The sequence below is a fragment of the Corapipo altera genome, unplaced genomic scaffold (genome assembly GCF_003945725.1).
Source record: "Corapipo altera isolate COAL_440 unplaced genomic scaffold, ASM394572v1 100, whole genome shotgun sequence".
Taxonomy (NCBI): Eukaryota; Metazoa; Chordata; class Aves; order Passeriformes; family Pipridae; genus Corapipo; species Corapipo altera.
Window position 1 is genome coordinate 2492468 of NW_020884952.1, and position 24207 is coordinate 2516674.

Here is a 24207-nt window from a genome sequence, read left to right on the forward strand (position 1 = left end):
TTAAAAAGAAGGCATTACTGACTTAGACACTAGATCATCTGCAGAAATTGATATGAAACCATTTATTAAAAGCCACCAGCTTGTATATACCCATCTATGGAAAGCTATAAAACAAGTAAAGTCTATCAACTGCAATTAAATCATTAATATAGTTAAATTACAGCTATGTTAACTAATGATTTATGAAATAATAAAATCATTTTATTACTGGTGATGCTGATAGCAGAATGTTCAAAGGATAATCTATGCCTCTCAGAAGGATATAAAATCTAGTTTCTGTCCCTTTGCTTGTCTTGATCCCATTTTTAGGCAGGATCATGAATTTCTACTACAAGAAACCACAGAACTGAAAGGCATCTGTGCTGACATCAGTAGTAGCTCCTGTCCTCTGTATGGAAAGTATTTCCACTCAGTTTTTCAAAGGATGCTTTTGATAAATGTGGAACTGTATTTGGAATAATAATGCCAGTTGCAGAAGGCAAAGTATCCTTGTGTAGTCTCAAATATACCTGTTTATTCTGCAACTAGTGTTAGAAATATAATCTGAATGACAAACTCAGATGAAAACACACAATATGGATTCATATTTACACTTAGATCATGCTTTACATGTTTACTTCTGTTTCTTACCTCTTCATCTTCCCAGTCTATGAGGTCCCAGTCATAGGTTAATACAGCTCTCCGTCTTTTCCAAAACTCTAGAAAGACTGTTGCTGTGGAAAACAACTGCAGGTTAATTATAGCAAAAAACAAACAACAACAAAAAAGGGTCATGCAGATCTCACGAAAATCAGCAATGTAAGTGATAACTGTCATTAGCCATTTTCTGACAGTTTTCCCCATAGAATCTGAAAATTGTAAGTAACTTCAGGATAATCACTGTTAAAATTGAAACACTATTTTCAATGTTAAAGAATCATTTTTTTTTGTTGTCTGCTATATCTGTACAGAGATGGGTACCTGGCAATATAAAACAGTGCCATCCCCTTTAATTTTGCTTTTAATTTTACTCAAAATATAAAATCTTTCCTTGAAGAAACGAGGATACACATACACAACAGTAACAATAAAGAGCTAAAGTATGATCTCATTTTATTCAGTTCTAATGAAGACAACCTCACTGCTTTCCCAGCTATATCAGTTTTATCCTGCAGCAGTTTTACTATTAAAATAATTCTTTAAACAATTATTTCTAATCTAGGTGTGAGACCATAATCAGATTCTCCCAGTTTTATTTAGCTGGACTCCTCTACAGCAGCAAAACTATGCAATCAAAACAGTCCTACAGGTTTTGTACCACACCTCCTATTGAGAAATACTCTTCAGAATTGAAACTAGCACTTAGAAAAGTATCACCTATAGCTGAAGGATAGCTTAGTCTCCACTCACGCTCCTGGAGTACTCTGAACCACTTTGCCTCCATATGGTCACAGCTCTGAATCTGATCACACCTGGAGGTTTTTCCCCTCCGGGAACAGCGGGCCAGCACTCAGCACCAGCATTCTGCTACCACACTGCAGGTGTACAACACTTAGCCAAGAACTGAGTCACAAACATCTTCCATTAGGTCTTATGTCACTCAGGGAACCAGTTTTTACTTTTCCTAACAGATGAATTAAACTGCTAACAAACTAAAGAGAGAGCGAGCACACCCTCCCCAAGGCCAAAGCTGAGGTCCAGGACAGTGCTAGAGGGGTATGACTTTTGTACCACTGCAACAGATGTACTTCAACAGAATTTCAGACTATGCATTTAAGGTATTGATATCTGCAAATATTATACATCCATTCAAATAACCTTTCTTCTTAAAAGTTCTCAGAAAGGCACACTATAACGTGTGCACGCTGGTGTGAAGAATACTGTTGACCCCAGTATATCACTTGTGATTTGGTTAATGCTGTGTAAGATTTGGACACAAATTCATGGTGCTTGTTTTCAGATCTCATGGTCAATCTGTTACATGCCTGTCCACCCAGGCACAGCAATAAATGTGAGTTGGAAGCTTGCTGATACACTCTGCAGAGAATGTTAGATTCCAAAGAATTAAACCAAAAACCAGAAAACCAAAACAACAGTATCAGACTCTGTCCTCCCTCCTCTCATAGACCACTCCATCTCATGCCACATAAACAATTTACTTCCCCTAAAAGGGATATTAGAAAGGGTAGAACTTCATCCATCTAACAGAGTAACTTCCACTTGTCCCTGCAGTACTTTCAAGAAAACACCACCAGTTGCTTCCATATAAACACTTCCTGTAGATACCACATCCTCGATGCTTATCTCAAGGATAAGTTATGAAACAGTACTTGCACTTGATTCCTTAAAAATTTAAAGTGGAAACAGATGACAATGTCCTGGCATTCCACTCAAACGGTCACACAATACTGAAACATTTTGCAGTCTCTCTTCACCACATACCAGCCTAGAATAAACATACATAAAGGATTAAAGAATGAAAAAAGTCGCAGGTTGACTGGGTGAGCATATGAAGTTCTATATTACATACCTGACTTTTTCATTCCTACCTTAATACAGTATTTTTTACATAAAACCTAAAGGGAGGAGTAACAGTTGTAACCTTCAGCTCCTGAGCTGGTTATGTAAAAATTAATGATGCCTGATAAATTCAGAAAATTTGGATTTACATTGTTCTTTTAAAAGATTTCAACTACAAACATATTTGGAGACAGGAACAGATCCATTTCTAGCAGCATGCTTTTCTTAACAGAACTCATACTGCTGCTTTATTTTGTAGAAGACAGCCCTTTGTCAGTTCTCATCTCACCTAGTGCAGGAAACTGTGATAATGTTGCATAGTACACAGAGTTTCTACAGCTTACAGAAAGCAGTCACTCCTGTGAAATACCAGCTCAAAGACTCTGAAATTATTAAGCAATATGCACTGTCTGACCACTTTACCACAAGCACTGCCGTTTCTGTGGACTCTGCAATGACAGAGCAGGGTCACGACAGCACAGAGTTGGTGGGGCTGGTTCCCGGAGGCTGGGGAAGGGCTGCCCCACCCGGCCTCGCCCCACGGGCACAGCGTGTTCCTGACCGCTGTCACACGGCTGCCCCTCCTGGACCTGCACTCCCCCTCCCCGCCAGAATAACTGTGCCCTGGGCCACAGCAGTATTTCAACAGCTTCTTCCACGTTTTGCAGCACTCAAAGGTAAGTCTGAGGGGTTTTTTAATGCTTATTAGAGGATGCGATTAATGATCACAGTATTCATTTATATCATGTTCAGGTAGGTGACTGGTGTCGTTGTAGTCAAATTCTACTTAAAAGCGTAGTTCTGAGAAAATAATTGAAAGTAAAAACCATTTTGTGATTCAAACACTAAAGCAGAGAAGCAGCAATCATAAGCAATGACACTATTTCCCTCAAACTCACACTTTTCTTTTCTGGTTATTTATGCTCCTTATCAAGGAAGTGTAGGATTTCTCTCAAAGTAAGTTCAGAGCCCATTTGAAATGCTAGGGAGGGTTGATGGTGGTGGTGAAGTATTCCCTGTATGCCACTTTATAGCAAACTTGTGGTAGAAACTACATTGCTCTGTTGAGTTTAGTTCTACCGAAAATGAACAGAAAACATGCACTTGGGAAGTTTGGCCAGTGCACTTAATACTTGTCAAGTTGCTAGACAGTAACTGAGGGTATAAATTGAATTAATTATAGACTACAATTCATATTTACATTCCTCTTCATAGTTCACTAAAAACTTAAAACATTATTTTCTCGGAACAAAAAATACATTTAAGCTTAACAATGTAACATTAATTGCTCATTAAATTTGGAAGTATCTAATTCTTGGAGAGCAATCTGAATTTTAGAGCAAAGAGCCACATGAGCAAACATCCAGTATGTTTCTGGGATCATCATTTGCAATTATTTCTGTCTGAATTCTAGAAGATAAATTCTCTACCTATCATTTTATACGTTCCATCTATTTTTGGTTCACTGATGTAAAGGTAAAAAAGGTCCACTTTATGAGGCTTTTTTAAAGTGTGAAAATTGTGCAAATATGAACATGTTACCTCAGATCAAAAGAGTGCCATTAACAATTTGTTAATCACATCACCACTCACTCCATAAATTCAATTACTTTCTAATAACTAATGTAAGGTGGGGAAATGGTGAAAGGTTCAATTTAATGACATGCAAAAGAATGCAATTTGAATTTATAGTTCTGAAGACTCTATTATCTATCCATGAAAAGTTGAAATTATTATTTTCTTGACAATACAAGAGGTTTTGCAGACATTACACCTATCACTGGTAAGTGCTGGGTTGTAGTCAGGAAATATATGTTGCAATTACTTTATCATGCCGAAAATCTATTTTTGCACACTAAGGTTCACACTGGAGGGCCATTTTTATGGGATATTGCATTCATATCCTGGTGAATTCCTCAAACAAGGACCACTACACCTCTTCATAAAGCCTCACACTGAATGAGAAATTTTAACCTTCCCCCTTCCAGAACTGACTTTTATTCTTACTCAGCTGTCACAGGCCTTGGATGCAATTTGACTCCAGCAGCACAGACACAAATGCAGAGTGCAAAATCCACTAAGAAACATGATGGTGACCATCCTGCATAAAAAATCCTCCTTTTTCATGCTAAAAAAACAAAGGTAGAGCTAATCTAGGTAACTGAACTGCAGCTTAATCCCATACTGATGGCAGTTCCACTCACTTCAGGCTACGCCTGTCGCACTGATTGCCACTGAGCTGGTACCTGAGGAATGTGAATACCAGTGAACCAAAACCCACAATCGTTTTTTTTCCAATTAATAATCTGTTCATTGCTTCCTTAAACACTTACTTGACCTGCTAATGTAAGGTTTGGGCTCTTCTGCAAGTTTGGCTAATCTATTGCTCTGCTGTTTTACTGCAAGAGCACTGTTTGCATATTAATCCCTAAAGGCAATGAGTGTCTTTGAAGAACTTCAGTGTTTTTCTAAATTGTGTGAACATTGATATTACACCAGAAAAAAGAAGAATTAAGTATTACACACAAAAGAAAACAGTTCAACGCAGCCTGAGATTTACAACTTTCAAAGTAAGGAGGTTTCTTCTCTATGGTCTCCCGTAAACATTGCACAAGTAAGACAATCACAAAAATGACACAGAATTTGTTCGGCAAGGATACTGACTCCTTTAGGAATTAAAATTACAGTCAAATTGAATTAAGTATAATTTTGCTCAGTAGTTTAGTTGAAGTGCATGGATAATAAGGAATTTGACCAAACACAATTTGTTTACTTAATATGACTAATATGATAATTAATACAAGGAAGGAAAGAACATGTCACTGAATTAAAACAATAATACTGTTAAAATGAAAGCATGTGTTTGAAAACCTTTGGTTTTTTCTTCAGGTTTGTTTGGGTTTTTTGGCAGTTATTACTGCTAACAAATCAAAATCTAAGATTCAGACAGCACAGCATTTCATAGCCATCTGAAGGCCTACTGTTCTTACTGTAAATACAACTGTAGCTGATAATTTAACTTCAAAAGGGTTTTCCTTGGCTTGCTTGTTTGGGAACAATGTGGTCATCCTGAATTCCACTGATATTCAAGCAGAAGTTATCTTTTTTATTTTTGTTGAGAAAGTTACAAATGTTTTCCAAGAGCTGATCTTAACTTGGAAAATAAGCAGTGTGGAGAAATGGAATACACATTAAAAAGTAGATTAAATGGCATTTTATAAAGACACATGTTTTGAGTAATAGTGGGAACTTCAAACCACAAAATAAGTAAGAATAAAGCCAAAACGAGATACATTGATGTAATATTTACATAACTAAATCAAAAAAAACCAAAAGAAACTAATAAAACCAGCTCTTATTCCCTACCCCACCAAAAACCCCCCAACACAAACCCTTAAATCAAACACCCATAGGAAAAAGCATAAGAAAGTAGAAGTAGAGGTTGAAGACAAAAGAAATAGTTACTTTTTCCAGGTATAAATCTCCTTTCTTCAGATGGCAAAGTACCCACATACATGGGCACGCAAATAATTAATGATGCTGAAGAATAACTTATTATACAATTGAGTGTGCTGTCACATGAGAGCTTACATGTGGGAGTTAAAAACTCATGATGTTAAAGACTCATGATCTCAATCTGTTTCATACATAGAAAAAACACCTGCCACCAAAACCCCACAGATATACTGAACAGCAAACCTACCACAGTCATGTGACTTCAAGATGAGTTTTTCTCATTCTTTTAAATCTAACATTTGGAAATGTATATTAATGTGCAATATACAGTTTCCAGCTCCCTATAGGAAAAGAGGTTTCCACACAACTTAAGCATCATTCACGACTCCTGGACAGATTTAGTTTTCAGTTTGCTCCTGGCAGCATTCATATGACACTCCCTGCTCAGGGTCACAAAACACTATCCATCAACTTCCAGGGCTAATTGTTAACAAAGCTAATTCTTCACAATGGAGCATAACTCCTTAGCACGCTCTTGGAATTGCTGTCTGCCCAGAAAACATTGCCTCGAGAATGCCTTCCATATATGTTTCATTACCTCACTCTTTAGTAAAGTGGTTTTGAATTATTCCCTTCTGAGTATGAGGCCTGTTTACAGAACCATGGAATTTTCTTACACAAAAAAGCTTTTGTTCATAGAATCACAGATTGGTTAAGGTTAGAAGAGACCACAGTGGGTCATCTGGTCCAACCTCCCTGCTCAAGCAGGGTCATCCCAGAGCACACGGCACAGGATTGCATCCAGATGGTTCCTGACTATCTCCAACAAGGGAGGCTCCACATCTCTCCAGGCAACCTGTTCCAGTGTGCACAGTAAAGAAGTTCTTCTTCACATTCAAGTGGAACTTCCTGTGCATCAGTTTCTGCCCATTGCCTCTGGTCCTATTGTTTGGCACCACTGAGCAGAGCCTGGTCCATCCTCTGACACCCTCCCTTCAGATACTTAGATATGCTGATGAGGTTCCCTCTCAGTCATCTCTTCTTGAGGATAAACAGGCTCAACTCTCTCAGCCTTTCCTCATAAGAGAGATGCTCCAGTCCCTTAATCATCTTTGTGGCTCTCCACTGGACCTGCTCAGCAGCTCCAAATCTCCCTTGTACTGAGGAGCCCAGAGCTGGACACAGCACTCCAGATGTGGCCTCACCAGGGCTGAGCAGAGGGGCAGGATCACCTCCCTGCTGGCAATGCTCTTCCTAATGCACTCAGGATACCTTTGGCCTTGGCCATAAGGGCACTGCTGGCTCATGGACAGCTTGTTATCCACCAGGACCCCCAGGTCCTTCTCCACAGAGCTGCTTCCCAGCAGGTCAGCCTGTACATGGTGCATGGGGTTATTCTTCCCCAGGTGTAGGACCTTGGCTGAATTTGAGACAGTTCTCTGCCCATCTCTCCAACCTGTTGAGATTCTTCTGAAGAGCTGCACAGCCCTCTGGGCTATCGACCACTCCTCCCACCTTTGTGTCCTCAGCAAACTTGCTGAGGGGGCTTCTGCCCTTTCATCCAAGTCACTGATGAATAAGTTAAACAATTCTGGGACCAGTTGTGAACCTCGGGGGATGCCCTGTGCCACCGATTACGACCATCTCAGATCTGCTGTTCAGCCAGTTCTTAATCCACCTCACTGTCCACTCATCCAGCCCACAGTTCCTGAGTTTACCTTCGAGGCTGTTGTGAGAGACAGTGTTGAAAGCCTTGCTGAAGTCAAGCTAGACAATAGCCACTGCTCTCCCCATACCCATCCAGGTAGTTGTTTCATTTAGAAAACAATCAAGGTGGTCAAGTATGATTTACTTTTACTGAATCCATGCTGATGACTACTGATCACTTCCTTGTCATCCAGCATGAAGCACTCCACCACCTTTCTAGGGATTGGGGTGAGGCTGACTGGCTGGAGTTCCCTCGGTCCTCCTTCTTTCCCTTTTTGACAACTGGGGTGACATTTGCATTCTTCCAGTCCTCAGGCACCTCTCCTGATCACCATGACCTTTCAGAGATGATTGTGAACAGCCTAGCTGTGGTGTCTGCCAGCTCTCTCGGCACTCGTGGATGCATCCTGTCAGGGCACATGGATTTGTGGATGTCAAGTTTGTTTTAAGTGTTCTCTAACCTAATCCTCCTTGAACAAGGGAAAGTCTTCCTTTTGATCTTTCTCTATCCTGGGCACCTGGGACAGAAATTCCTGAGTGCTGGTCTTGTCAGTCAAGACCAATGCAAAGGTGGCATTCAGTAACTGCCTTCTCTGTGTCCTCAGCTACCAGGGCCCTCCATTTAGTAATGGGCATATTATCCTTGGTTTTCCTTTTGTTATTAATGAATTTGATTAGGCCTTGTTGTCCTTGACATCCTTGGCCAGATTTAATTCCAGGTGGAAGGGTCCACCTTTCCTTGTCTCATTTCCACTTACTCTGACAATCTTTCTATATTTATTCCAAGTGGCCTGACAGTGCTTCCATGTTCTATGTATTTCCTGCTTACACTTGAGTAATGACAGGAATTCTGTATTCGTTCATACAGGTCTCTTGCCCCCTTTGTCTGATTCCTTGTTTATTGGGATGCATTGTTCTTGAACCTGGAGTACGTGAAGCTTGACTATCAGCCAGCTATCTTGGACCCCTTTTCCCTGCAGGGCCTGTTTCCATGGGATTCTTCCAAGAGAGCCCTAAAAAGGATAAAGTTACCTCTCCTGAAGATCATGGTTGTAATTTTACTTGTTGCCCTGCTTCCTCTTTGCCCAATACTGAACTCCACAATCACACAGTCACGGCAGCCAAGGCTGGCCCCAACCTTCACATCTCCAAGAAGGCCTTCCCTGTTTGTTAGCATGAGGTGGAGCAACACATCATTTCTTGTGGGTTTCTCCACTATCTGTTCCAGAAAGTTGCCATCACTGCTTTCCAAGAACCTTGTGGACTGTTTGTGCTTCACTGTGTTGCTTCTCCAGCAGATGTCAGGGTAGTTAAAGTGACTTTAAGGCTGCTTCAAGTTGTCTGTAGAAAACCTCATCCATTCTCTCCTCCTGATCAGACACACTGTAGCAAACACCCACAATAGTGTCACACTTACCAGTCCTTCCTGTAACCCTAACCCATAAGCTCTCCAGGCACTCATCATCCACCCTAAGACAGAACTCCACACATTCCAAGTGTTGCCTCACACACAGGGCAACTCCTAAAAAGAGTGTAGCCCTTCATGGCAACATTCCAGTCATGTCAGCTATCCCATAACACCTCCATAAGCACACCGAGGTCAATATTGTGATTCATATTGATCAATATGAGAATAATTCTGTTGATTATCAATATAGTTTTAGGTCAGTCTTAACTCTTAGGGTGATAAAATTTTCAGCATCAACACATGGTAAATTACTGAGATCTGCATTGTATAACACTAACTTCTTTTACAATGTTATTTGGGTCTTAACTGAGTAGCTTTGTTTTATAAAATAAAATCATAGACAAAAGTTAATTTCTTGCAGGTTCTGCATATAACAAACTTGAAACTCAACACCATGCAACCCTCTCGTGGAATGATTCTCATTTTTCTGCTTGCAAGACTGCAATGGAACAGAAGCAATACTGAGGCTGGAGAAGTAAAAGAAAAAAGTAAACAAAATAGCTCAGTTACAGATAACCATCAGTCTACAGTGAAACCAACTTCACAGGGATTTGTTCCGCATAGGACTACTGCTGTAAATCCTTCTGTCATCAGTGATGCTGCAGCAACAGCTGCCAATGCCACTGAAAATGCAATGAAAAGAACAGAAATGATCAGTGGGGCAAACAGCACATCCCCGAGGTTCTCTGATGGCACCACTTTATCTTCAAATGTGCCAAAAGATGGGACAAATAAGTCTACCACAAACTTCCACAGAAGCCCAACAACTTTAGCAACTTTTAGAACAATGGGTGACTTTTCTGGAGCGACCAAAAGTGTTGCAGCTACATCTACTTCCACGGTGACACCAAGCAACTCCACAGTCACCTCTATCACTCCTGGGGATTTGGAGCTTCCAAGTGATAATTCTTCAATCAACCCCACCACATTGTTCCCCATCAGTGTCACTCTGACACCACCCACGGTGAAGCAGGACAGTCCTACCCCAAATTTCAACCCCATTCAGCAGACAACAAAGCTGAATTACAATGCCAGCAACCCTTCTACTGCATCACCTAATCCAAAAGATGCCAGTGAAGGTAAGGATCTAACTAAAGTCCAACTAGTTTAATAAAATAATAATACTGAAATAAAACCTTTGTTTAATTGAACTGGAGGCTTTATAAGATGTGTGAATTTATAAGTGACCTAGTACAGACTAAATCTAAAGCTCACCAAAATAAAAAATATACTTTTAAAATTTACTGTTTACTCCTTTATTTAACACTTCCAAGAGTGGGGGAACCTAATGATCAGATACAGCCTATTCACACTGGAGTGGACCTTCAAAGCAGATGTGTAGAAATTACATTTAAAATGTATAACACATCAACTTATTTAAGTTCAGAAACTTTTGTGACGAAAGATGACTTCTTATAAACACTTACAAAGGAATTACTCATTGTGCATTTAATTACCAAGTTAAGTATGCGTGGGAAAACAACAGAGCATAAAACTGTCATAGCACTTCTCTATCCTGCTGCTCTGAATCAGGTCTTCAGGAAAAGAAAAGAAAAGATTAGAACGCACAGTAATTTTTTGCCATTAATTAGCTTTCAAGCTTTTAACACAGGACTGAAAGGTTTATCCATCATAACCAGTACAGTACAGTTTGTACTTAGAACTGAAGGAGCATCAGACTTTCACGTTTCCCATCACAGTTCTAATAATTACAATGTACCTGATTCTTTAGATAATATAGATTAAAAAGGAAGGGGGGTGGGAGAACAAGTTCAGTTCCAAGAAAAACTGAGTACCTTGAAGAAAAGTTTTATGAAATCTGAGGAAAATCTTGAAGGAACACAGTTATTCTGCTAACTGAACAGGTGCCAAAAGCATTACTGGATTTCTCACCTTGCGTATGCAAAAATTGGTACTCTAAAATTTAATCATTTGAAATTCGGAGGTTGCAATTTTAACTGCTGGCCTAAATGTTTATGAATAATTGCATTCAAAGAGTGATTACTGCTTATTTCTTTATATAAAGGATAGTGGTTGATTGAGCAATTAAATCTGGAACCTTTTTATTTGACCAAAAACTCATTTAGCCACCTTTCTTTTTTTTTCCTAAATCCCAGTTTCTACCCTGAAACCCAAGGATGGAGATGTCTGTTTTCTTTTACAAAGGTAGAAAGTTTCTGCAGAGAGGCTGGTCTAGTCACAGTTAGCAAAGTGTTTCAGATCCTTGGTGAAAAGCCTCACTCCATAAAGCCTCAACTGCTATAAAGCCAGAATGAATTATCTGGTTTTATAGATTTTTAATTCCCATTCAACTGTCTTTTGTCTTTCTCTCTTTCTCTCCCAGACAAAACCAGCAAAGAAGGAGTAATAGCTGGTGTCATTGTAGGAGCCATTTTGGGATTTATATTAATTGGCCTGATTGGTTATTTTATATGTGGTAAGAAAAGATCTGACTCATTTTCCCACAGACGGCTTTATGATGATACAAGAAGTGACCCAGGTAAGGAACAGCACAAGCGCTTTGCATAAGAACATTTATTTCTCCACAGGGCTGCTTAAATAGTCTGGTCTTACTGAATTATTAGGATATCATCAACTCCAGTCAAACTAGTTTTCAAATGACTTAATTAATTGTTTTTAAATTTTAGCTTAATCGATACTCCCCCTAACTCTATGTCTCCTCCTCACATGTTATTTTTTTAACCTCTGAAATATCAGGAATATCATATCTAGTATCAGTGAACTCATTCAAAGGATTGTGGGCAATTTCAAAACTATAGCTCAAGAACTCTCCCAAACTGATTAACTGAAAAAAAGCTAGACTCTCTAGTCATTCAACATCAATTACAGAATGAAGGATGAAGATATATCTGTTTCTATGAGTAAAAATATTTTTAAGAGGTTTAAAAATTAAAAAAATTGCTTTTGTCTTCTCTATGAGTATATATAAACTTGTATTACCATGTAATCACACTCCAAATATTTGTATCATGTTCCTGGACTTAATTTTTAAATGTTTAAACAAACACTGAGAGGCTAAACACACCTTTTTTTTCTCATATAAAGTAAAATCTAAATAAACCCTCGCAATACGCCTTTTCTGCCTTAAATGCAAGAGCTGAAAGCTGCCAGAATGTCAGATTAGGAATTAGCTTTGAAAGTCCACCACCCATGTGGATGCTAAATGGGTGTTGCTGGGAGTACATGAGTTATCTGCAGAAGATCATGAATCAGGGCCTTTATCCTTTGCTCTCCTGTATGTCAGAAAGAGGTTTAACTGTGAGGGGCTGATGAGGTGTCCAGTGTATGGGGATAAAAATCTCTCAAGCAATATATAAAGAAAAAAATAAATATATTATCCCTTCAGTTCTCCACTTAGACAACTCACTTGGACCATATGACACGAGTTTCAGAGGTGCATCAGACGACAAAACCAGCACAGCAGACAAGACAGAGGAAGACAGTGCAGGGTGCCCATCCGATGGCATTCCCATGGCTGACATCACACCACCCCACCCTTCACTGTAATGTTTGTTTCAGATTATATTCTTGCCTGTTCTCTACAGCCTTTCATTTTTTCCCAAAACAACCTGGCAGCTGTTATCTTACAGCCATTACTGTGCAAACAGTGTTTTGAAAACTAAGGGAAGAATCACAAGATACACTGATATGCAAGAGGCAGGGTCCAGCAGCAGAGCATGAGTACTCTACTTTGTAATTAAATGATCAATCTATGGTTTTCCTGGAAGGATATTATAGTTACTTTCTTAGAAATAATACAGATAAACAGCATTCAGGCAAGATTCTACCTTGTCAACAATGCAGACATTGTAACATATAAATTTTACTAGGACTGCAATGATATTTTAATATCAATACAAAAAAAAATCCTCAGTTTAATACCTTGAAGTGAAACTATTGTGTTCAAATATAATGTCTATCTGACAAATGACTCACGGCCCCACTTTACATTCATACCTTCCTCCGTGAATGTGACAAAATTAATTAGATTTACTTGGGTTACTCAGTTTTGATTACTTGAAGTTTGCTGCAGAGAATGGAACTAGCAAGTAACACGAACTGCACCTAACTTTTGACTAGGATGACACAGAATTAAAACCACTATCGATGGGAAAGAAAGAAGATAAGCTTCTACTCCTCTGTCAAACTGATCTGTTATTTGAATTGCAGGCCAGATCTGCAGAAATTATGTAAAACGTGTCAGTACAGGTTAGATAGAAGAAATACTAAACATGAGAGGAAAGGAATCTCTGCTGTGTATACAGATACCCTAAAAAGCACGGTCCAGTTCTGTCCAGCTAAAGCATAAAACATGGCAGTATAACGCAAATAATTGCATAGTTTATCTCTTTGCAACTACCAGACAGGCCTAAAGAAAAACAAAGAATATGAAAAAGACACAGTTGCAAAGGCATAGAATAAACAAAACAAAATGCAGAGAAAACAATGCTCATGGGACATGCTTGTGTTAACTGTGCTCTGCTAAAATGCTTTATCTGGTGTGGAGACTGTGGATCATGTTGATGGAGTTATCTCACTAACTGCCTGTGAAGGCTGCAATGAGGTTCTATTTGATATGTGAGTAAGTTACATGCACACACACACACACCAGAGAGAAACTGCTCAGTCACACTGAATATGGGTTAAATGGGTATTTGTTTAAAAGGTTAAAGACTTGATGTGCAGCGTTGCCATCCCCGTCAGGTTCAATCATAAAAACAGCACGTGAGCCAGCAAAGCCAGAACCTGATTTCTAACACTGTATCCATGTTGGGTAGCAGACTGAAAATCTGAGACACATTCCCCTATATTATGGGAGAATATCACCCTGCTGCTTGAAGTGAAGAAAAATGTAATGCTCAGCTTTCACCTTCCTTAGCACACACCTTACCATTTTCCTGACAAAGCAGTGTCATATAAGCAAATTCCTCCTTACACTTGAACCTCGGCCTCAGCGGAAAACAGAAAGAGCTCTCTCTAAGGAGAACTTGAGGACAGAGATGAAGAGATGCTAAGAAGCTACCAGTGTTGTCTGCACTGGTAACCATAAAACTAACTGCAATGTATTTTAGGAATTTATGAAAGCAATAATTAATAATTGCAATGCCGTAATAGCAAGATTAGGAGTAAATGAAGAAATATCACTGAGGCAAACAAAGTGTGCCCTTCAATTATATCATATTAATTTTTAACAATCCAATTCTGATTCTTGCAAGTGCTTCTGTTGTCTATGTAACTCTTTGATGTTTTGCTTTTGTTTGTATATTGTTTTTCACTTTTACCATACCAGCCTTCAAAATTCATGACACTTCTTTGTCCTTCACTTAAAGTTAGAATCATTAATGCTTACTCATATATATTACATAAATAAAGTTGTTGTGTCCCATTTTATTTAAAACTTGAAAACTCTGGCTTGAATTCAGACAGCTGTACGTATGTGAATTGGTGTTATTTTTTTAGGGTTTACACTGACAAACATTTATATTGGTAAAATTAATTATCTCTTGTTCTATTCCTCTTCCCTGTTTCCCAGCATGAAAATATTATTAGCTTCAGTGAAAGCTAATTCCACCAAGCATTTCATGCTGGAAGCATCAAATCTGTCTTTTATGGTACAATTACACTGACCTATTACAAGAGATGTCCTGGGTTACAGAAAGACTGTGGTATCCACCTTCTCTTTCCTCTTTTCCCCAAATATGCCTACTGATTTAGGCTGTGGGGAGGGACTTAAGATAAAGGTGGTAGTCTATTATCCTAGGAGAAGAATGTATCCACCAGTGTGAAAATACTGGAAGGTTGACTAACCTATATGTTTGCCTCTAAAAAGACTCTGGCCTGAATAATATAAAATTCAGGCTTAAAGACACTAAAGACAGTCATTACATTAGCAGTAAAAGGCATTCTTTTCACCCACTATTGGTATAGAAACTGAAGTGAATGAAAACAGGAAAAAAAATGTTTGTATGATAAAATCCTTCTTTAGACTTTATCAAGAGCTATAATCTCCCTTTATCAAGTAATGATATAAAAGGGTTGGGTAAACTAAAAAGGAAAAAAAATAAAGTAAAAATGTACTTACCCCAAATTGCCATGAAAATAGCAAAGAAGACAGTCCCTCCATTATCAAACAAATGTGTAACCTAAACAGAAAAACAATACACCAGGAACAATTAATATTGCCACATGCTCTTTTGCTCCCAAAATCCCAGAGTACAAAACTGGTGGAAGAAGCTGAAAGTTAAGCTTTGTAACAAGTAATTCTACTTGCACGTTTCTTCTACCAAGGTTTGTCACACTCTGTCTTACAGTAAGGTTGAAATCTGCTGTTGCTGACCAGCACTTCATGCATCATCAGACACTAGGAGCTGTTCTGTCCATGTCCAGGCAGGCTAAAAATTCATCCAGAATTCCTGTCATGTGGTGGGTCAGATTTAACCTCAACCTTTTCTATTTTACGGTTTTTATGAGCTTAAATAACTCTTCGCTTTTCTTCCTCTACTTAATGTCTCTTTTGATTCCATTTTATTCTTATCCTGAGCTGGTTAGCAATTTCTCTGCAGGTAAGAATAGCATGTATTCCTTTGTATCCAGGAATTATATTCAGCCCCTCAGATTGTTGACATAATCTTGTTTTTAAAAGGCTTGTGCACTTTAACTCCAACAAACATTAAATAATTTCTAAATATCACCCTCTAGAAGCCCACATAATTCTAAACCGTGAACTTAATTTCTTCTCATGAATACTCTTCTTTTAGTTGGATTTATTCCCTATCTTACTCTTTGTCAAAAGATTTTTTTAAGCAGAACAGCTATTTGGCTGCAAAGGCTAAGGCTTACAGACTGAACATACATCTTGAAACAGAAAATATTTATTTGTATATATTGACTTATCTTTATTTATTTATACTTACTGAAAATAAGTATTGATTGAAAATCAGGTTTTGCATGCCTATGGATCATTCTAAACATCTTGAGTGGGTAAATTTGATTCTTACAAAACTTATGAAAACACCATAATTTATATTACAAAAATCTGCAATTTCTAGTATTCAATCCATAATATGAAACCGTTTTTAGGAAGCTGATATTAAGATCAATATACTTTCAGTAAAGTTAAAGTTGCCAATTTATAGCAATGTAATTTATCCAAGGATATTGGGCCTACACTTCTTCTAATGAAGGGTGGTTTAAGATGTTGATGACAATTATTAAGCAAAGCAGAGACTTCAAATTCCTATTTGAAAAAAAAAAGCATAAATCATTATAAAATACTAGAGCAAACCAACCTATCATCAACAGGCCTATATTAAAAGAGGATCTGAAGAAGGAGGAAAAAGGAATGAAAAAGTTCTACAAATGGCTCTGATATCTATTGCCCTAAAACACTCTTTGAAATAAGAAGAGAATGTCTTGAAATGGAATATTATTGAAAAAAACTCTCATTGGTGCTGACTCTGTTGCTGACTTAAGAACCAATTTTTAAGCTTTTATAATGAAAATAAACCTGTCCTTATGCCAGTGTAAGGGCACAGGTAACCAGACTGACTTTTGCTGTACTGTGACCTCCTCTTAAACCTGAAGTTACTCTGGCCAACAGGAATGCTGTCCAGGAGGTGTGCCAGGATGCTGGGGCTGACAGCCTTCCTCAGGCAGGTTACCCAACCTGCTCCTGTGAGAACTGCCTGCTGCAAGGAGAACTGATCCTGCAGACAGATTTTCATTCTTCTAGAAAAGTCTGGCATTACTGCTTCTGCCTCAGAAATCAAGAAAACTAACTAATGAAAGCAGAAAATGTTAATAGAAACCGTGTTTCTTGCCTCTGTTTTATTTCTTATTGAGTAAAATTATAATGTTGTGAGAATTTATTATAAACATATATTTTATCTGTATGTCAGTTCTGTTTTTCATTTTTTTTTTTTGAGGTTTGGAAATGGGAATTGACCATTTGGTATTGGACACCAATAAATCCAGTATGTTCCTTGCCAGGATCATACAGTGGGATCAACTGTCAATCAAATATGTATTTTGCTTTGTTTTTCTTTTCCTTCCATAAAGGAAAACACAAACATAATGGGTATGAGACCAAAAATGTGAGAAGTGAACAAAAGCAGCACAATAACTCTGGTGAACATTATTGGTTTTAAGTGTTGATCTGTGTGAGGATATGACTGGATATTCTGCTCAGTAAACAGTGCATCTTTCCAAGAAAACACAAAATTAACCAATCAACCAACCAACAAAACCTAAGTCAGTAGAATTAATGTAGCTAAGAGTAGAAAATAGATACTGGGCTCCTGATTTGGCTTTGTCTTCACAGAGAGTGTTTGGGCAAAAGTTTTTCAGGACCACACTCAAAATTAAGACTTGACAGTCTTAAAGGCTAAATGCAGAGTCTGAGGCTGTTGATCAGAAGGCCTCTAAGCAGAAGTGACATTGGAGGACTCTGTGCTGGTCTGTCAGCATACCTGATTGATGTTGTCATCATCAGACACAACTTAAGGCATTTCAAATCCACCCTGAATCAACACCCTGCCCCAAGGCCAAGGTCAAGGTGTGCTGGGTGTAGGACCCATGCAAATCACAGATCAAAGAGTCCATTTGATGTGGATCAGAATGACAGCCTGGTCATTCAGCATTTCAGGTACTAACTACCTTTCCTTGAAACAATAAACCTCACTTCAGTGTGGCATTTTTGAATGGAAGAGGGAGGGGATGAAAGAAATGGGCAGGAACAAGAAGGAAAAAGGTTTCTTTTGTATTCTGTCTCTAGCTTTGGCCAAAAAAGCATTTGAAGTATATTATTTTTCTGGCATTAATCTGTTCAGTCCGAAGTGCTCCTCTGCAGGGAAACATGGCAGATATTTAAGAAAGAACCCCTGGCAGCAGTTTTAATAATCTGAAACATGAGCACAGGCCTTACATAAACGAGGCAGGTCCTATGACATAAGCAGGTTTGGGGAAATGAACTTTATAATCACTTAAAGGAACTCACTGTTCCTAATTAACATTTATGTACTCTACAATGAGCTACTTGAATGACTAAGGATTAAAATGCTTACTCCAGAATAAGGGTGCTGATATTTGGAATGAATCAGGAATAGCTTCCCTTGCCTATCAGTTCTTTGGTTATGTAGAAGTAGACAGAGAAGTAAGTTATGTTCCCACAATGACATAACCAGAGGAAAACACTGACAAGCTCCATCTCTGGAAAAAGAAAGAAGCAGGAAATGCCATTTTCTTTTCCCAGAGAGCAGATCCAATGACTTATTTTTAAATACATTAGTTCTACTTACTTATATTACTAACAGTGCTTCAGAAAGTACAAAGGACCATTTGATTTGAAATCAGACTATAGCTTTCTAACATTACAGACTGTTTTCATTCACTAATTTGGGTGCAAACACAGTGGAAGTGGTGACACATATTTAGATATTTGCTGCTCAACTTGAGTGAGACGGTGGCAACCAGTGGGATCACAATCCCTGCTGGAAACCAGACAGTCTGTACCAAGAGGTACTGTGAAGGTGCTGTGAAATTTTTCTTTAGAGACACCACAGTGAACGAAGGCATTACAGTTATAACCTTTATAAAAAGCTTCATTGAGCTTTTATTTATTTTTTATTTTTTTTGCCACTCGATTGGCCAGATGGTAATCCTATTGCTTCCCAAAGAGAGTTCTCTCTCTCCCACGCTTGGGGGAGATTCAGAACACATAAATCTTGAAAGGAGACAATTTTTGTTTGTTTTCTGTGTTCTAATCCAAGGTTGATCGGTTTTTCAGAGCAAGAGCATTGGCAGGAAAAGCTGGGAGCTTACATCAATTTCTATAATTGCAGACATGAGAAACGAGTGCCTGTGACTGTGGAATACGAGTGGTAACTGCTTGTCTTCCCTGGTTGTCAGCTGAATTATTCTTCAAAAGGATTGATTTGAAAATAAATGAAGTATGGATGGACTGCCACATTTTTTCTATGACAATGAATTATTCACAATGTGACATTAAATGTGACATTTACATGATTTAAGCAGATGATGTCAGTGTAAATATAAAGAAGACAAAAAGCTGCTTCTTATTAACTGAGATGTTAACATAACAGGATCTAAAATGTATTAACTTCCTGTTAAACTGCAGTGAACTGCTGAAGAGGCACTTACCATCTTCTAAAAAAAGGATTTCTGGGATGGGTTGTATAGCTTGCATAATGTTATTTCAATTAAGAAAGCTTTTACTTTCAGTGCACATTAAAAAAAAAAAGAAATTAGTAAAATAAAAGTTACAAAAAATCCTCATGGAGTCATTTTCTGCTATACAGTTACTCTTGCCTTAGGTACAACATTTTCAGTAATATTTCAGTGATATCAGCTTTATAAAATAGAAAATTAAATTTGGAAATTGTAAAGATTAATAATTTTTTAAAATATCTTTACAGATATATTTAAAGTGTTCAGTTTTTGAAACCTAATACAAAATTCATTTTCTCTTTCACACTGCTGCAGTTTTGTTGTAATGCCATGGAGCAGAGACCATCACGTTTTATAAATACAGTCTTCTGAGAAAGGATTTATCTTATGGGGGAAAGAATTCCAAGAAAAATGCCAATGCTGCTTTTCCAGCACTATGAACATATCACACAGCAAAATATTTTGCTCACTTGCAAACACTGCACATATACTGAGGTCCCTGTGAGTATTTATGTTTGAAGAATAGCTTCTTGCAGCAAAATATTTAATTGTGTGAAATCTTTGCATTAGTTCGACAAAGAACATCACAGGCACATTATGCTAGAGAATTCCTTTAGGAGAAGCAAAAATTCAATTACAAAGTAAGCAAGGGAAAGAAGTCAACTACAGGGGAAAGCAGGAAAAACACAAAAAAATTTATTATGGGGGACTTAAGTTGATGAAAATAATAATTTATTAATAAGGAAATGCTCACAGAATTTTAGAATAATCTCTGGTCATTTCAGATCATTTCCTTATTAAAAAGATGAATTCGGAAGGCTGAAAAAAATCTCTGTACAGAAACAACACATTTTTCAAGAATCTTTGCTGAAACAAGGGCAGCCATTACACATCACACAACGAAAGGAGGTCTTCAGACAAAACTTACCTTGATAGCAATAATATAATAATTACCTTGGCGTAGATGCAGCTTTCGTTGAGTTTCTGTAGTGTGCAATTGCGTTCACACATAGGGCACATAATGGTTTCATTTGCCTCGCAGATCTCTTTGCTTTAGTATGAGACAGGAAAATAAAGATTATAAAAAGACTCCTGGCATTCTCAAAATTTTCTGAGGTCATGCCATTTGTGCTCCCTGTTTGTTGAGAGTGCCTACGCCACAAAACTGAACCAATAAAATAAACCAAAAGTGAATGTTTGGCTTAAAAAGCCTAATCCCAAAACAGGAACCTGAAAACTATGGGTACTAGGGTGGTATGCAGTATTTTTAGACATCATGTTACACTTCTCACAATAGTGAATTCTCTCCCAAATATCACAAACAGAAGAATGAAAAATTGCTCACTACCTTCCAAGCCATTTGCTGCCAATTTTGCTAAATGATGTAGAAGATACTAAACATTGAGAGGATGAACATCACTGGTATAACTACATTGATTTCAACCAAATTATCCCAGTCATATCAGCTGAAGGTCTGTTGCACAGGATGATGATATACACACTTAGATCAGTCAGTCACATGTAAAAACCCACTGACAGGATTTCTGGCAGTAGTATTTCAAGTATTTGCATTTTTATTTTCTACAAAAGAACTTATGCATAGGACTATTAAAAAAACCCCACTTTAATATCCTACTTTGGGGATCACTATCTTCAAGCCACATTCTGATGTTTAAGAATCCTAAGATTTAGGAAGATGAAGTCACTGTCTTCACTAAGACCATTCATATTCAAAGCACAGTACATAACTTATTTTCTTGACAAAGGCATAACAGAACTAACAGAATGAATTTTAAAGGAAATTTTAACTGCAGTGAGTAAGCTTCCCAAATAATCACAGAATCATAGAATTGACCAGGTTGGAAAAGACCTCCGAGATCATCAAGTCCAACCCTTGATCCAATCCCACCGTGGTTTCCCAGACCATGGCACTGATGCCACATCCAGTCTCATCTTAAAAACCCCCAGGGAATGGAGAATCCACCACTTCCCTGGGCAGCCCATTCCAGTATCTGATAACTCTCTCTGTAAAAAATTTCTTCCTAATATCCAACCTAAACCTCCCCTGGCACAGCTTAAGACCGTGCCCTCTTGTCTTACTGCTGATTGCCTGGGAGAAGAGACCAACCCCCACCTGGCTACAACCTCCTGTCAGGGAGTTGTAGAGAGCCAGGAGGTCTCCCCCGAGCCTCCTCTCCTCCAGGTTGAACAACCCCAGCTCCCTCAGCCTCTCCTCACAGCACTTGTGTTCAAGTCCCTTCACCAGCCTCGTTGCTCTTCTCTGGATCTGCCCCAGCCCCTCAATATCCTTCCTGGACTGAGGGGCCCAGAGAATCTCAGCTATTGCCTTTCCCCATCCTTCAGCAATGATGACATGCCTGAACTGATCCTATGACGCACCAGGGAAGTAGAAGTATAAAACAAATGCCAGGAAATCCCTTCTAATTTGTTTTAATAAACCTTGCACTTTCACTCTTCTTCTTCTAAAAGTTGAATTTACACTTTTAACACTGTTTGGGAGATTATGCTTATTTCCAAATGAGTGGTTCTATTAATTACTGAAACAACAGTAAATATAGAGAAAAGATTAAATACAAATCGCAATCTTTGGTCATATTTCACATAACAATCACTAATTCACTGAAACCCTAAAAATAATGCGGACCTGACAAAGAAATCATCCTGGATAGCTCCTAAGCCAGAATGAGCAAAGCCAGACATTTCAGAGTTGCAGAGTAACAGAAATTTTACTGCGTGTCACATCAGTGAATTTTCTTGCTTACATTTTAGATCAAATTATTAAGAACAGAAAAATCACAATTTAATCACATGCTATAATGGTTTGGCAATAATGCAAACTGCTGTCAGATATAAGGCCAAAATGTACCGTACTTTGAATTCAAATTCAGATGATAAATGTTACATTCGCTGTATTATATATCTTGAGTTAAAATGTTGATTTGTTTTTAATAACACACGAAGTTTCACAAAATTATACTGACAGTGATAGGTCATATGCTCTCACACTACTCTGCAAAGACAGTAACATTTGTTATGCAAGTGTTTGTGACAAGTGCTATGTTAATTGTTATTCAATTGCAACTCAAATCTTCAGTATAAGAAAGCAAAATAAACTGCCTTGTACTGGTCTCGCCTATATATCTGAAATCTGACTGCAGCACATGGAGCAAAAACAGCTCAAGCTATGCTGTGTTCATGCCTGGTGTTTCTGTTTGACTGACAATAAAGGGACAATTCACAACAGTGAAAATTAATATCTATAAACACATCAAAACCAAACTCTTTAAAACTATCAGATTTATTTTTATATGGACTAATCGACTTGACATGCAACTTGGAATAAAGACAGTTAATAGATATGGCACATAATTTGTTGAGAGAACCCAAATGAAGGGAGTGCTATAGGGCTATTTAAGCCCTTCCATTTGACTACCACTTTGCATTCCCTCCAATTCAGCTCAGGGAGGACACTTAGATCAAAATCTATTTAGAAGGGTATGAAACAACAAATACAAGTTCATGTTCTGCACGTCTGAGTCCTATGAACATAATCCAAATATCCTGGAAGCTACTACGGAGTTTCTTCAACAGAGATTCTCTGGATATTTCTCTTGGTTACCTTCTTCTCATAATGGTATCCTGGAATGAGTTGCCAACAATGTAATCTCAGTACCCTAGAGGACTTCAGTGCTGTCTTATGGCAACCACAGTATTACTAAGCTTGATTTGAAATTCATGCAAGACAAAGAACATTTCAGTAACACTGTGCAAACAAACTAGATCTTAGCTGTGACGATATTCTGCATCATCCTCGAATTATTGATCCACAAAACTTATGGCTGGCATGCCAAGCAATGTTCAGTTCTGTGGCAATATATGCTTGTTTATTTGCTTATCCCTTCTCTGCTGAAACTGTGCTGGATGTTTGGAAAAATAAGAAACGATTGTTTCCTGCCTGAAGCCACTAGAGGGGGGTTGATGGCAGCTCCCTGCACCTGAGCGGTGAAGGAACATCACTGAGGAAATCATCCTTCTGCAAAACTGATTTGATCAGTTGCTAAATTCAGATTTTTTGGTACACAAGACTAATAAACTGGGCTTTTTGACAGAATCTATCATACTTTAAATCACTGCTTCCTAATGTCCACAGATTCCACATAACTGGTGTAATAAACCTGTTTCACACGAAATAGTGTTCAGCAAATAATACTGAATCTTGGGCAATGTGCCAGTTCTGATATTGCCATAATGCCCTAGCACTGCTATCAAATTCTTAATTGCCACTGGGTTTCCTGTGCCTAGATTTTTTCAGAATATTGTACCCAACTCTGTTTCTTCCTGATCGCTGCTGAACACTGCACTTGCACACTGCAGTAGCTGCAGTGCTTAAAATCAAGTGATAGATTTTAAAACTCTTACAGTTGCTCAGCTAGAAGTTTTCTTTAAATGACTGCAGAAACACTAGACAAATAATCTCACAGTCCCAGACTCTGGTAAGAATAAGAAGAGGTGTGCAGTCTGTCTCTGCATGTCTCCTGTCTGCTCTAGGTAGGAGGTTTCTCTCTAATCCTCACTAACACCTTCCAGGCTAAGTAAACAAATATGGCAAGGAGTAGCATCTGTTATCAGTGGCCTTTTGAATTGCCTAAGCACACAAGGTGGTACAGAAAACATCTACACACATTTTATCAGACCAGGCATAATCAGCTTGAGTTAGTTAAAATCTGTTCTTGAATCCACATTTCACAGCTGTTCTTAATAACCTGCTCAGAGCAATGCCCTGATGTGACAGCATTGTGTCCCAACTAAACAACTGCACAGATTCACATGACCAAATGCAGATAGGACCT

The 24207-nt window shown here is 38.2% G+C and overlaps 1 protein-coding gene across 7 annotated transcripts in view; it reads right to left on the reverse strand.

Annotated features, from left to right (window-relative positions):
- ANO3 (anoctamin 3) overlaps positions 1–24207 on the reverse strand; it is a 133452-nt gene that overhangs the window by 15316 nt on the left and 93929 nt on the right. For all 7 annotated transcript variants that reach the window (XM_027663321.1, XM_027663319.1, XM_027663324.1 and 4 more), the window contains exons 13-15: positions 20291–20387; positions 15234–15294; positions 631–713 (exon numbers count right to left, since the gene is read on the reverse strand). In XM_027663321.1, coding sequence (XP_027519122.1) covers positions 631–713; positions 15234–15294; positions 20291–20387 — 241 coding nt within the window. The remainder of the gene's footprint in view (positions 1–630; positions 714–15233; positions 15295–20290; positions 20388–24207) is intronic.